The sequence below is a fragment of the Rhinoderma darwinii genome, chromosome 2 (assembly GCF_050947455.1).
Source record: "Rhinoderma darwinii isolate aRhiDar2 chromosome 2, aRhiDar2.hap1, whole genome shotgun sequence".
Taxonomy (NCBI): Eukaryota; Metazoa; Chordata; class Amphibia; order Anura; family Rhinodermatidae; genus Rhinoderma; species Rhinoderma darwinii.
In genome coordinates, this window is record NC_134688.1 from 146502422 (window position 1) to 146517440 (window position 15019).

The following is a 15019-nucleotide window of genomic DNA, read 5'->3' on the forward strand; positions in this document are numbered from 1 at the left end:
TTTTTAAAAGAAGAGGGACAAATTTACTATAATTCATGCCAGTTTCTGGCGTAAATTGTAGTACAAATCTATGCCAGTTTGTAGCTGGCATAGATGACTTTTTACCGCATGGACAGCCAGAGATCCGCCTCGTTTATTAAGAGGCGGGTATATCTTAATAAATCAGGCGCATCTTACTCCTGCGTGTTTTAGTATGAAACGCCAGTCCTAATAAATTCCCATAAAAAGAGTTTTGTTTATTACTGTGAAGTATAACGCATGACATGTAACAGCATTGTGGCTTAATGTATGCAGCCCATAAAGAGTATAGATCACTATAGAATACGTTCTATGCATATTAATGTAGGTTGTATAGATATTTACATTTTTATATTTTACATTTTTATGTAACCTATAATTATCTTCTAAGTAGGCTCTGAACCTTTAGTATTCAGTTTTTTAGTGTTACTGTGCCGTCTGATAATGAGCATAAAAGTCATATGTTCATTTACCCCGCCTCCTTACTTTTGATTGACAGCTCCTCGGCCGCCCCCCAGCACACATGAAATCCTGCGCTTGCGCATTGATATCCTGTTCTGATGTGTGTGCACAACGGGACACCATAGTGGCCTATGCACAGTAACTAGATTTGAGGCCTGGACGGAGCAGGGAAGGGTATCGGACCATGCATGATTGGCACATACACCCTATCTCGGACGAGAATTCTGCATTCAGGGCGGGCCAGTTTATGGCTGTGGGCGGGCATAAGAAGTGGAACGAACGAGACTGCCGGATTATTACCATAAAAGTAATGTTTGCAGACTGTTATTTATGGTCGGAGGAGGAGATTAGATTCCCTTAGAATACAAGCTACTCTACCTTTTTTAGAGAAGTATTTTACTCTACAAAACTAAATCCCCACATGAACATAACTTGTAGGTATCTTTTGCTTATGGTGAAAAAAGCTTATGCGGACAACATGGCCCTTGGACAACAAGGCCCATGAAGCACAGCAGAAGGCAACCCCATCTAAAACAGACCACTTAAGGCCCTTTTCCACTGGGCGATTATTGGGCAGACAAGAGTTCATAGAACGATCGTTTCCGATAATTGCCCTGTGTAAATAGGGCAGGGATCAGCAGATGAACGAGCTCGATCGTCTGCTGATCTTATCGTTTTAAAAAAGTGAAATATTATCGTTGCCGGCAGCACATCCCCTTGTGTAAACAGGGAGATGCGCTGCTGACATGATAATAAAGTATGGGGACGAGTGATCGGAGTAACAATCGCTCATCCCCATAAATAGCTCCGATATGTCGTTGATCGGCGCTCGCTGCACAGGCCGAATATCGGCAGGTGTAAAAGGCCCTTTAAAATTGGGCTCAGTCACTATTTTGGGTCAATTTACAAATAATCTATTAGTACTAATTGATCTACAGAAGTAGCCATCCATATCTTTACTTTAAATGCATTAAATATACAGTGTCAAGAAAATTTAACTTGACTTTTTGATTTTTTATTTCTTTTGTTGTGTGATATCACCCTGGAGCAAGTTATCAGAGTCAAGATAAAGTTGGCTACATCCATATAACAGCAGATTTTATGATGCAAATAGAAGAGGACATGTATGTTGGGCCTCAGATTAATTTCCTCTGTAGATCCAAGGAACCCCAGTCTGACATTGCTTATAATCTGTTGGCTTTAGGTTTAATGCGCCTTTAACCCCTTTCCGACATTTGACGTATTCATACGGCAAAGTTGGGTAGGGGAAGTATGGAACGTACTCACGGAGTGAACCTGCACCATACGATGCCGGGGTCGGCTGTATGTTACAGCCGACACTTCAGAGTAACGAGCTGGATCGCGCTCGAGCAATAGCAACCGCGGCATTTAAATCGTTAGAAAGACGGGGGCGACCTCCTCTAACAGCTCATCGCGCCCCCCGCAATGCCATCGCGGGGTGGTGATGGTTGCTATGGCTGCCTGGGGGCCTAATGAAGGCCCCCAGGTTCGCCATCTTTTTGCTCCTGTTAAGCGCTGCCTCCAGCACGGCTTAATAGAAGCCTGTCAGAATCACGATATACTGCAACACATTAGTATTGCAGTATATAGTGCAAGCGATCTGACGATCGCAGGTTGAAGTCCCCTTGGGGTACTAATAAAAAAAGTACAAATTTGTAAAATAATTTTTTTTTTATGTAAAACAAAATGTAAATATTAAATGTTCAAAAAAAAAAACCTTTTCCCCCTAGAGCATAGTAAAAAAATAAATAAATTACATAATTTGTATCAACGCATCCATAAAAGTCTGAACTATTACACTATATCATTATTTAACCCGCATGGTAAACGCCGTAAAAAAAATAAAAATTTAAACGCCATAATCTCTATTTTTTGGTCACCTCAAAACGTTGCATGTATCTCAAAATGGTATCATTAAAAACTACAGCTTATCCCTCAAAAAATAAGCCCTCATACCACTTAATTGATGGAAAAATAAAAAAGTTATGGCTCTCAGAATTTGGCGACACAAAATAAATTTTATTTTTTACACTTAGGTTTTTACTTGTAAAAGTAGTAAAATATAGAAAAAACTATATATATTTGGTATCGCCGTAATCGTATTAACCCGCGGAATAAAGTTAACATGTTGTTTTAATTGCACAGTGAATTCCGTAAAAACTAAGCGCAAAAACCAATGGCGGAATCACTGTTTTTTAAACTTTCTACCCCACAAATAACTTTATTTCCCGTTTCATAGTACATTATATGGCACAATAAATGATGCTACAAAAAACTACAACTCGTCCCGCAAAAATCAAGCCCTCATAGGACTATATCGACGGAAAAATAAAAAAAGTTATGGCTTTTGGAACGTAGGGAGGAAAAAACGAAAATGAAAATCTGTAAAATGGCTGAAGCGGGAAGGGGTTAAAGAAGGCTGATTTGGATTACATAGAAAAGAGAATACCTGAAGAGATATCATATCTGGCCGATACTGCTTCCGGAAGGCAAGTTCATACATGAGAAATTTTAGCATCTCAAAGGCTTGTTGTTCACTCATATGCATCAGAAGTACTCCAGCCACAAAACTAATTCCCTGGCAATAACCAACTTCCTTGTCAAGCAAAGAATATGCTTTAAGAAGATTATATAGTGAAAGCTGCCCTGCTCCTAGTTGGGCAGAGAAGTAAGGGTGAGTTGGAAAAGTCCTTCCTGTAAGATAAATATATGCATTGCTTAATATTTAAATTCATAAACAATAATAACATTCATACATGTAAATAATGCATGCAATTCCAATATTGACCCAAAAAAGTATATAATGACTAAATGTGACTTCAAAAAACAAATTGTGCAACGTGTGGTCTTCACAGCAGTCACAAAACAAATGTCTTAAAGGTTGTTAATACAATGGTAACAGTTGTTGCATAAAATATTCATACGAAGAAGGAGGAAAGTTAAATATGCAAAGATCTACTACAGATAAATGTTAACCACATACCAAGATCAACAAGGATTGCATGCTGCTGAGCGGTGAGTTGCTTTAGAAGCTCACTGTATGTTATATCTGGTGGCTGCTGTTTGCTTGGAAGTCGGTGCCTTATTCGATACTGCACAGAAAGAAATTGCCAGATTTCCCCCCGTTTGCACTTTGGGACACCTAATAAACAGAAGCAAAAATAAAATGAAATAAATATTACTATATGTATTTGTATATGTATATATCACTATGTATAACGCATGAATAATATTAATACAGCTGAGAAGCTTAAGTGGTACATTTTTTTAGCAAATTCTACCTAGTTAACCAATTATAGTCACAATCATGCTTGAGAAAGGGAGCGGACTACCCGAAATGTCGCACCAGGCGTAGCAAGACGCCAATCTATCCTCCATGTCAAGTCTCTGCAAACAAACCGTAAAAGCATCGGGAAGAATTCGTCCGGCACATTGGGTGATGTCTATATTTATTTTTGTATGTGATTATTTGTTGACACTGAATTTTTGACAAAAGAAAAACATTTTGCAAAAAAAGAAAAAAACTACGATTGTTACATGCTAATTTCTAAATAATGCTACATTGTTTTGAGACATAGGAAGCATCTCATCCAGTAGGTACCTAATACCAGGGCTGGTCTTAGGGGTGTGCGACCTGTGCGAGTGCATGGAGCCCTGCACCCTCCCAGCATGTAGGCGGCGCCACTGGGCTCTGCCTCTACTCTTAGTTACACACGGAGTAAACAAGAGCCAAGGAGCAGAGGAGGAAGCTCCGCCCACAGCCCGTCCTGCAAGAAACCTGTGATCCTGTCAGAAAGGAGAGATGGAGAGTTTGTATGTGTATATGTTCCAGTATGTATGTGTGTGTGTGTCTAAATATGTGTCTATACATGTGTCTGCATGTGTATTTTATGTATCATTTGTAAGTGTGTGTTAATTTTATTTGTTCTACTTTAATACTGAAGATATCTGTGCTGCCCCTATTTACTATGCTGCCCCTATATACTATTCTGCCCCTTATATACTATGCTGCCCTTTATATACTATGCTGCCCCTATATACTATGCTGCCCCTATATACTATGCTGCCCCTTATATACTATGCTGCCCCTTATATACTATGCTGGTCCTATATACTATGCTGCCCCCTATATACTATGCTGCCCTTTATATACTATGCTGTACCCTATATACTATGATGCCCCTTATATACTATGCTGCCCCTTATGTACTATTCTGCCCCTTATATACTATGCTGCCCCTTAAGGGAAACACCACATTTTCATATATGGTAATCCATAAAACTTTAACTAATTCATGGCAATTGCACTGCATGATATATATAGGACTGCAGATAATACTACTACATTATTTGTACTCAGAGAGTTATCACTGTGTTATCTGTGGTGTTACATAGGACTGCATGTGACATCTACTACATTATCTTTAAATCAGAGAATTATCACTATTTGCGATCCGTGGTGTTACATAGGACTGCAGGTGAAATTTACTACATTGTCTGCACTGTGTATATCTGTGCCTGTTTGGGTATATATGGGTCTGTATGTGAATGTGTCTATGTGCTTGTATATACACGTGCCTTTTATGTATTTGTATATGTTCCTGTATATCCCATATGTACATTCCGAAGCTGTCATCCAGCGATGCAGGCCTTCCCTCTTCTGGCATGGCCTGCTCCACCAGAATGACGACATCATTGAGCCGCCTACATTACAGGAAAAGCACCGAATGGCAGGCCAGGCAAATTATATTTCCTTGCCAGCGCAGTTTAGTCTTTTCAGATGTATCTGCGTCCTAAGGACGTGGATACAATTGACTGCAGGGTTCCGGACCGCTGACATCTGCAGTCTTGCAGTGGAGTACCCTTGCTCTAGGCAATGATCTGCTTGGAAACCTTGGGTCCTGGCATTCATGTGGATGTTACTGTGACATGTACTGTACCACCTACCAAAACATTGTTGCAGACCAAGTACACCCTTTCATGACAACAGTATTCCCTAATGGCAGTGGCATCTTTCAGCAGCCAAAAGTTTAATGATACAGTATAGAGGGTGCAATTGCGCTTAGAAGTTTAGCAGTAAATTTAACTAATCTAATGGAGCTTCTCTTCTATAAAATAAGCATATTGGCGTGGACAGGTCCTTTAGACAATGTCACTATATAAACTGCTTTCTGCTTTCCCTACACAGAGTCTACAGGCAGATGAGTCCTGGTGTTTTACTATCTCACATCTATGAAATAACAATTTCCTAATTATTTCCACCGTTATCACGATGTTCTGGTTTTATATATGCTACAACGTGTATTAATAAATCTAATACAAATGGATAACAAAGCATTTCAAATGTATGTACCTTCTTTTAGTGTTGCGTATATCTCTTCCATATCAAACCGGATTTTAGTTCTGCAGTTTAATCTCTTATCCCAGAGATTTAAAACTTCTTTTTGACAACTTCCAACTTCCTCGTAATCTAGCTTACTCTTTCTAGACTGCAGCTCATCTCTGCTTGCTTGAAACAAAAAAGATTGAAATAATATAAATAAGCAATACAAAAAAGGAAACAATTCTATGGTTGAGTCCACGTGTTTTTGCTACTAATTACTATCTTTATTAAATATTTTACTGGAAAAAATAAAAAAATAAATATATATATATATATATATATATATATATATATATATGAAAGGGAGAGTGAGAGAAAGAGAGAGAAAGAGAGAAAGAGAGAGAAAGAGAGAGAGAGAGAGAAAGAGAGAGATAGGAAGCAGCACTCAAAGAAGAGGAGGTGGATTTATCAACTAAGGGTTTCCACAGCAACGTTTCACCCTCTCAATGAAGGCATTTTCAAGTTTCATTGAGAGGGTGAAACGTTGCCGTGAAAACCTTTGGTGAATATATCCACCTTTTCTTTTTGAGTGCTGCTTCCTGACTATGTGTTACTCTATTTTACATGGGGAGAAGTCACTCCTCTGAAGCTTGCACCAGCCGTGAGGCCTTAAGCTGGATTCACACCAGCATGTTCGGTCCGTAAAGGACAGAACGTATTTCGGCCGCAAGTCCCGGACCGAACACACTGCAGGGAGCCAGGCTCCTAGCATCATAGATATGTACAATGCTAGGAGTCACTCCCTCTCCGTGGAACTACTGTCCCGTACTGAAAACATGATTACAGTACGGGACAGCTGTCCAGCAGCGAGGCAGGGACTCCTAGCGTCGTACATAACTATGATGCTAGGAGCCCGGTTCCCTGCAATGTGTTCGGTCTGGGACTTGCGGCCGAAATACGTTCCGTCCTTTACGGACCGAACATGCCCGTGTGAATCCATCCTTACTTTACAATGCTGCCCCGCACTTTTTCAGTTTTATATATATCTATATATATATATATATATATATATATATATATATATATATATCGATAGATATACCAGGATCCTACCATCCCCAGGTATATATATAGACTTAGTCCCAGTTCTGGGTGTATGTGCAGCGTAGGTTCCCACCTTACAGAGGTCGCCTTGTCGTGGCAGGTGGGCAAACACTTTTTGATCAAAATGTGCACTAAGAACTTCCCTATTATAAGTAGATTTAGCTTTAGTGTATATTTATTTATATTTAGTGGTTTAGGTGGCATTAGTGTCGCAGTGTGCTGTCGCCATTCTTTTTCTGCTGTATATTTGCAGTCACAGGTGTTCTTGCACCTGCATACACATTTTATATCATTTAGTTGGAATGTGCTGTTCAAATTTTTGTTGTGTTTATGGGATCCATATATGTGGGGTTAGTGACTGCCTCCATTTTTGTTCTTGCACTCCTCCCATTCTGCCCTGGGTGATTTTAATTAGTTCAATGCTGGATCCTACCATCCCCAGGTATATATGTGTAGGCTTAGTCCCAGTTCTGGGTGTATGTGCAGCGTAGGTTCCCACCTTACAGAGGTCGCCTTGTCGTGGCAGGTGGGCAAACACTTTTTGCTCAAAATGTGCACTAAGAACCTCCCTATTATAAGTAGATTTAGCTTTAGTGCATATTTATTTATATTTAGTGGTTTAGGTGGCATTAGTGTCGCAGTGTGCTGCCGCCATTCTTTTTCTGCTATATATATATATAGAGATATATATCTATATCCTATAAAAAAAAAAACAGCAAAAACGCCACATTTGAATTCACTCTAAACAACTTTACAAAATTGTTTCGTTAGGAATGATGTGCTGCACTTTGACCCAATTTCCTAAAGATCAAGGCTTGCCATATGTTTTGAATGAATGCTGGCCTGATCAGCCAACGATCTAATGTCTATAGAGAAAGCCTGTCCCTGACATCTGCTGTCGGGTGAAAGAAGGTTTGGATAAACTGAATTTCTTTACGCAATGTGAATACACATACACAAACGAGTGCATATAATACATCATAAAATAAAGCCATCACCATATAGAACTCAGTTAATAATTTTATCATGTATTTGTGTTGTAAAGCATCAAGCAGAGACCAGTGATTGGCTGCTGTGTTGATTTCCCATGGCGCTGGATGATGCATTGTCATGCGGTGACAACAAGAAGTGGTAGGGGATGTGGGAACAGTATCCAAATTTTAAAAAGGAGTTTTATAAGGGGTAAAAAAAAAAACTAAAAAAAACTTGCTGATAACAAGAACATATACAGGCATCTGCTTATAGAGAATGAGGCAAACTAAAACATACAGTAGCTTAGCATAAAAAAATGCAGCAATAAAAAGCATCATTTCAAATATTTCAGTATTTTCACTGCATAGAGATGAACATATTCACTACACCAGTATGTGCTGCTTCATCACATCAATCCAACAAGTAACATATGATCTATGTTAGTGATTTTATCAAAAGTAATTAAAAATAAGCCCCCTAATGAAAGATGATGGAATACTCCCATCATCTGACGTCCTGTTATGTTCGTAAAAATTCTATTTAGGCATCTGTATGTAATATCTGATTCGACAACCAATATGGTTGCTATAAGATCTCTCCCAGAAGTCAGTTGTCCCAGAATTTTATTTGGCGATTCATTCTAGTTTATTAATATTTTTATACTATTAGTGTTCATTGCAGATACTGAAATAATTCTTTAAAATTTCAAAACATACATTCAATGCTGTTCCTTACCTTCTGAAAAAAAACAACATAAAACGAATCAGACTGTATGCTCCGTGAAAGCACGAAAGAGAAATGCAAGAACTTTATTAACTCTATTAGCCTGTCTCTTATGAGCAGTACTTTACAGTGTGTATTTACAACCCAAACCAGTTTAATATACAAAGCCGCAATGTGTTTGTTTTTAAACAAATCTCTGAGTAAGACATTACAGCCATGATGACCAACACTACATCATAATATTTTCCCCAAACATGTTGGGCAGGGTAGTTCTCAGAGCAATGTAGAATTACAGCATTAACTTGCTTGGTAAGAAAAAACAAAAACAAAACTAAAGAGACACATAGTGTGAGGCCCTATGCACTCTGAGAATTCTGTCAGGATTTAGGTGCGGATGCTGTGCCTAAACTCGGAGAGAATCTACTAACATTCTGTCGGCAATGTGTTTTATACCTCATTTACACACTCCGGAAAATATCCACATGGAATATGTAACGCGCAGTGAATATCAAAATCCAGATTAGCAGATTAGCTCCATTGAATTACAATGGGGCTAATCCACATGCGGATCTGCTGGCCAATTTTTGAAAAAATCCACGGCACATTTCCTGTGCCATGTGAACTTGGTTTAAGAAGATAGCATTGTGGGAGTCTGGGAGCTGTTACTAAGATAACATATGGTCCGGCATTATACATAAAAATTTCATTATGTTAACACTAAGGACAATGGGGGGAATTTATCAAACACTATACGCCAGTTTTCTGCCTGGAAAAGTTGCAATTTGCGGAAAACATGATTTTTTTTTTTTTTAGCAAAACACGGTGCGACCTTTCACATTTTACACCATCTCCATTATTTTTCATAAAAGTGTGCATGGCTTACCGGGGTGGGCATGAATAGCCATAGCCAAAGACGTGCCTAATTTATCAAGAGGCGTGCACTTTATAATAGATTAGACGCCCTCTTACTGCAGAGCTTTTTAGATTGGTATTGGTGTACGAAACGCCAGTCTTAATAAATTCCCCCCAATGTTTTCTCGCAATAGCTATATGAGCAGGGAAATTTGACAACAGCTTTTTGTTCTTATGAGGAACTTAGGATAACTGTGTACATATACTATGCAGAGCTTGAGACACTTGTTATAACGCATTATCTGAAAACAGATCACCGTGAGATACAAAACTTGCTTTCCTACTTACTTTCGCCATATGTCAAATTGAGAACTAACCTTCGAGCTTTAGGTTCTCCTTTTCCATTCTCAGTAATAAAATCTGTTGATGTATGGCTTTCCTCCATAGCCTCTGGAGATCTTCAGCAGTTAGTTTCCCACCTGTACAGTCAGCAGAATTGTCATCTTGGAGAAGGGACGCTAGAGGGTCCTCTTCCATGGTTGGAGGAAGAGGAGACAATGGCAGCAAATCATTCCCATCTAAATGATCTAAAGCAATGGAGATGTAGAATGTCCATAATAATTTCCACCCTACGTTATGTTACAAATCAAGAGTCAACGCATTTTCTGACTGACTGGTGTAGTCAGTAACAATATTTTGCTACTGAACAGACTTCTGGTTTCTCTTTGTTTTTTATGTAAACATGTTTGTTAAGTACTTCTTGTTTCAGTGACAAGTTTAGATCCTTTTTTTTTTTTACGTTTTCTGGGTGTATTTTAGTCTGCAAACGTCCAATCACATGTAATAATAAACTCCTAACAATATTTCCTAAAGCATCACATTGTCTTTTAACATTAGTCTTATTAGACATGGAGGAACATTTATAAAACTGTTTAGTTTGCTGTCAGGTTTCGGGTGGCAAAGACAGCATAAAAACAACTCTACTGCAGTTATGTGAAAGAAGAAGTGCCAGATTATCAATTTCTGGATTATTAAATTCTGTATTAATTAAATAATTGCTTTGATTGTTATCCCCTTTCTTTGAAAACTGCTCTAAAATCTGTCAATAAAAATACATGTATGTGTATAAGCATGGCGGCACGAAAAAGAAAGCATTGGTAACACCGTAATGGAGTTGGTAAATACATAAATCTCATCATCCACAGACCTTTAGGCTGCATATCTGAGGGAGAGTTGACCATTGGTGAAGCTACCCTGAGGAAAATCCGCTGACGCCACGAAATCCGGCGCGGTGTGAGTGAAGTCGTATTTAAGGACTCATTACTGCATGAAGAGAATGTCCTCCTTCTTCCCTCACATTCACTGCAAGAAAACACCTGTTTTAGAACTTTTTTTTAAAAGTGCATATTGTATATGAAAAGGACACCTCAAAATTAATTGTTCTTCTCTAAATTAAAGGATTTTCTAGCCACAAACATAGGATAAAGGATATATATGGTACTCGGTGGTGGTCCAATCTAACATTTAATAACTATCCAGTGGAAAGAGGATACATGTTTTTGGCTGGAATAGCCTTTTAAAACATTCATGAGATTATATAATAAATTAAAACTTAATCCTACAGATCAGTAATTTCTAAATATTTTGACTAGATACTATTTCTACACCAAAAATGTATTTCTGCATATTGTTTTGTCATGTATTTATCAAATTTTGAATGGAAGCTGCCTTGTCCGGCTTAGCTGTTATTACCAGGAGAAGCAAATACTGGCAAGACATTTCCCCGAATGGCTGTCTATGTAATGCATGGGCGGGCCAATCTTGCCAGAGCCGGAGTTGTTCTTACAGAGCATCTCTCCATTGTGACTCAAAGAGGGGAGTACCAAGCGGGAAACTAGACAACCCATTAAAAAAAGAAAAGAAACACAGATCATGAAAGCTGTGTTAAAGGATCATAATTATTTCTGGAATTTAAAATGAATGTGAATGCAAAGGGCAGTATTCAGCATTTCCTTCATGATCAGTTTTTTTTTCTTAAAGGATATGCGTACGTACGTACGTACGTACGTACGTACGTACGTATGTACGTACGTGTATATATATATATATATATATAATATATATATACACACACACATGCATATACAGATACAACAATGTGTATGAGTTTGACAGAAGACTAAATGTGATTTGGTGATAATCCAAACTGCTGGCTGCAAAAATACTTCTATGCTGGATTAGGTATAATAATGACTCATGGTAAGCACTTGTCAAAATCTGAAGAAAACTGGTCGTTGGGCATACTGAAGGAAGTGGTGGACATAGCAGAAATACTATTGGATGTCACTTATTTCCAAAAGCACAGGAGAAATGATCATTTCCCAAGCAAAAGTGTGAAAAAAATATAATTTCCCATGGGTAAGTAGGATAGGGCTTAGTAAAAATTATGAAACCATGTGCATTGGGCAGCTGAAGCAAGTAGTGTAAATGCCAGTGAATGGACAATCTGTGCTGTGTTCCTCAACATTCCTAAGCCTAAAATTCCTAAGTACCTGCTGCTCAAATGTACCTCCAAAACTATGGCCATACACTGTGCTGCCTATTAAATGCACAGCATGTGTGAGTATCCCTTAGAGACGTGACATGTAACCCCTGAGGTACACCTACAACAGGTTAAGAATTTAGGCTGTAGAAGATCTGCATGCAGAATCCTACTGGATCTCATTGAGGTCCAAAAATTCAGCTTTCCTGAACTATGATTGAGAAAAAGACAGAGGAGACAGTGTGATACTGTCCATGCTAAAGAAAACTTAAAGAGGCTCTGTCACCAGATTTTGCAACCCCTATCTGCTATTGCAGCAGATAGGCGCTGCAATGTAGATTACAGTAACGTTTTTATTTTTAAAAAACGATCATTTTTGGCCAAGTTATGACCATTTTTGTAGTTATGCAAATGAGGCTTGCAAAAGTCCAAGTGGGCGTTTTTAAAGTAAAAGTCCAAGTGGGCGTGTATTATGTGCGTACATCGGGGCGTTTTTAATACTTTTACTAGCTGGGCGTTCTGATGAGAAGTATCATCCACTTCTCTTCAGAACGCCCAGCTTCTGCCAGATCACGCTGTGACGTCACTCACAGGTCCTGCATCGTGTCAGACGAGCGAGGACACATCGGCACCAGAGGCTACAGTTGATTCTGCAGCAGCATCAGCGTTTGCAGGTAAGTAGCTACATCGACTTACCTGCTAACGCCGATGCTGCTGCAGAATCAACTGAAGCCTCTGGTGCCGATGTGTCCTCGCTCGTCTGACACGATGCAGGACCTGTGAGTGACGTCACAGCGTGATCTCTCGAGAACACGGCTGTGTCTGCACTGCCAGAAGCTGGGCGTTCTGAAGAGAAGTGGATGATACTTCTCATCAGAATGCCCAGCTAGTAAAAGTATTAAAAACGCCCCGATGTACGCACATAATACACGCCCACTTGGACTTTTACTTTTAAACACACCCACTTGGACTTTTGCAAGCCTCATTTGCATAACTATAAAAATGGTCATAACTTGGCCAAAAATGCTCGTTTTTTTAAAATAAAAACGTTACTGTAATCTACATTGCAGCGCCTATCTGCTGCAATAGCAGATAGGGGTTGCAAAATCTGGTGACAGAGCCTCTTTAATGAGTGAAAAAATGTGCAGTTTCAAGGATCTAGCAGTCATGCCACTTTGCTCATACACCTATCAGCCATAACATTCAAACCAATGACCACCGCCAAAACTGCATACAATGGGCACTTGAGCATCAGAACATGATCATGGAGCAATGGAAGAAAGTGGACAGGTTCAATAAATCACATTTTCTACTATATCATGTAGACGGTTGTGTATTTGTGCATTACTTAACCAGATAAAAAAATAGCACCAAGAAGCACTATGGTTAGAAGGCAAGCTGGTGCAGGCAATGTGATACTCTGGGCAATGTTCTGCTGGTAAACTTTGGGTTCTGGCATTCCTGTAGAAGTCACTTTGACATGTACCACCTACCTATACAGTGTACTTGCAGACAAGTACACCCCTTCATGACAACAGTATTCCCTAATGGCAGTGGCCTCTTTCAGCAGGATAATGCGCCCTGCCGCACTTTAAAAATTGTTCAGGAATGGTTTAAGGAACATGACAAAGAGTTTATGGTCTTGACTTGACCTCCAAATTCCACAGATCTCAATCCAATCCAGTGTCTGTGGGATGTGCTGGAAAAACAAGTCAGATTCTTGGGGGCCCCACTTCGCAACTTACAGGACTTAATTCCTGTTACAACAAGTTATCACTTATCCACTAGAAACATGCTAACTTCTAGATCGTTGGGGGTCCATACACTAGTTCCCCACTGATTGTCAGAATGGGGAAAATAAGTCCCCTGTTCGCCCCAGCCTCAAGCCCGCAGCCAGGAGTTGAATGGAGTAGCGGTCAAGCATGTGCCCTGCCAATTTATTAAAAGTGCATGCTCGACTTTCCCCTCCTCCAGTCTTGCAGCTTGGTGAAACAGGGGACACAAGACCCCCATTCTGGCAATCGGTACCAGTGGTTGGACCGCCCACCAATCTAGCAGTTATCACCTAACCAGTGGATAGGTGATAACTTGTTAAAGTGGAATACCCTTTTGAAGGATCTGCTGCAGGACAGCTTCAGAGATCTTGTGGAGTTCATGACTTAAGGGTTTAGAGCGGTTTTGGCACCAGGAGGGAGACCTTCTGTATATAATATTAGGCAGGTGTTCTTAATGTTTATGACTGAACGGTGTCTAAAATTTACCACTGTAATTTACAAAACTACCTCAAAAACATGATTTGAAAATTATGTCACAAACAGGGGCATAAATGTAGTGGGTGCCTCTGGCATGTCCAAGCAGGCATTCACTACAGGCAGACCTGGGGGCCTTTATTAGGCCCCCGGCTGCCATCGGAGACACAGACACTGGGCGATCTTATTGCCGGGTGCCGGTGTGATGAGAGGGAGCCCCCTCGCTCTCTCCAAAACCACTCAGGTGCGGCCCCCCGCTATTGAGCACCGCATCTGAGGGGTTAAACAGGTGAGATCGATACGGATATCGATCTGACACATTCCAGCAGGGATGTCCACAGCCCTCAGCTACCTCTGGTAGCTGAGAGCAGGGAGATTTAACGGCTCCCTGCTCTGTATACTTTATTCTGATGCAGCGCTGTGAAAAGGCTATTGCATCAGAATAAAGCCCACTAATGACCGCGAGGAAAAGGCTTATCGGCGGTCATTAAGGGGTTAATAACCACCCTCTGTTTCCTGTCACTCAGCCAGTTGTTAACCGAATTACACATATTTTCCCCTAGCCCCAGCATCTTAATAGCATCATGATACAACCTTTTATGTGTCACAATATCAAACGCCTTGGAAAAGTCTATACAACATCCACAGCCTTACCCGGGTCCAGTCTAGAACTTACCTCCTCATAGAAGCCGATCACATTTGTCTGACAGGATCGATTACTCATATCCCATGCTGATTATTGTGTTATAAAGT

At 39.8% G+C, this 15019-nt stretch overlaps 1 protein-coding gene across 4 annotated transcripts in view; it reads right to left on the minus strand.

The window, feature by feature from the left end:
• TBC1D4 (TBC1 domain family member 4) overlaps positions 1–15019 on the minus strand; it is a 181689-nt gene that overhangs the window by 10669 nt on the left and 156001 nt on the right. For all 4 annotated transcript variants that reach the window (XM_075852340.1, XM_075852341.1, XM_075852342.1 and 1 more), the window contains 5 exons: positions 10683–10837; positions 9853–10062; positions 5855–6010; positions 3485–3643; positions 2951–3195 (listed from right to left, as the gene is read on the minus strand). In XM_075852340.1, coding sequence (XP_075708455.1) covers positions 2951–3195; positions 3485–3643; positions 5855–6010; positions 9853–10062; positions 10683–10837 — 925 coding nt within the window. The remainder of the gene's footprint in view (positions 1–2950; positions 3196–3484; positions 3644–5854; positions 6011–9852; positions 10063–10682; positions 10838–15019) is intronic.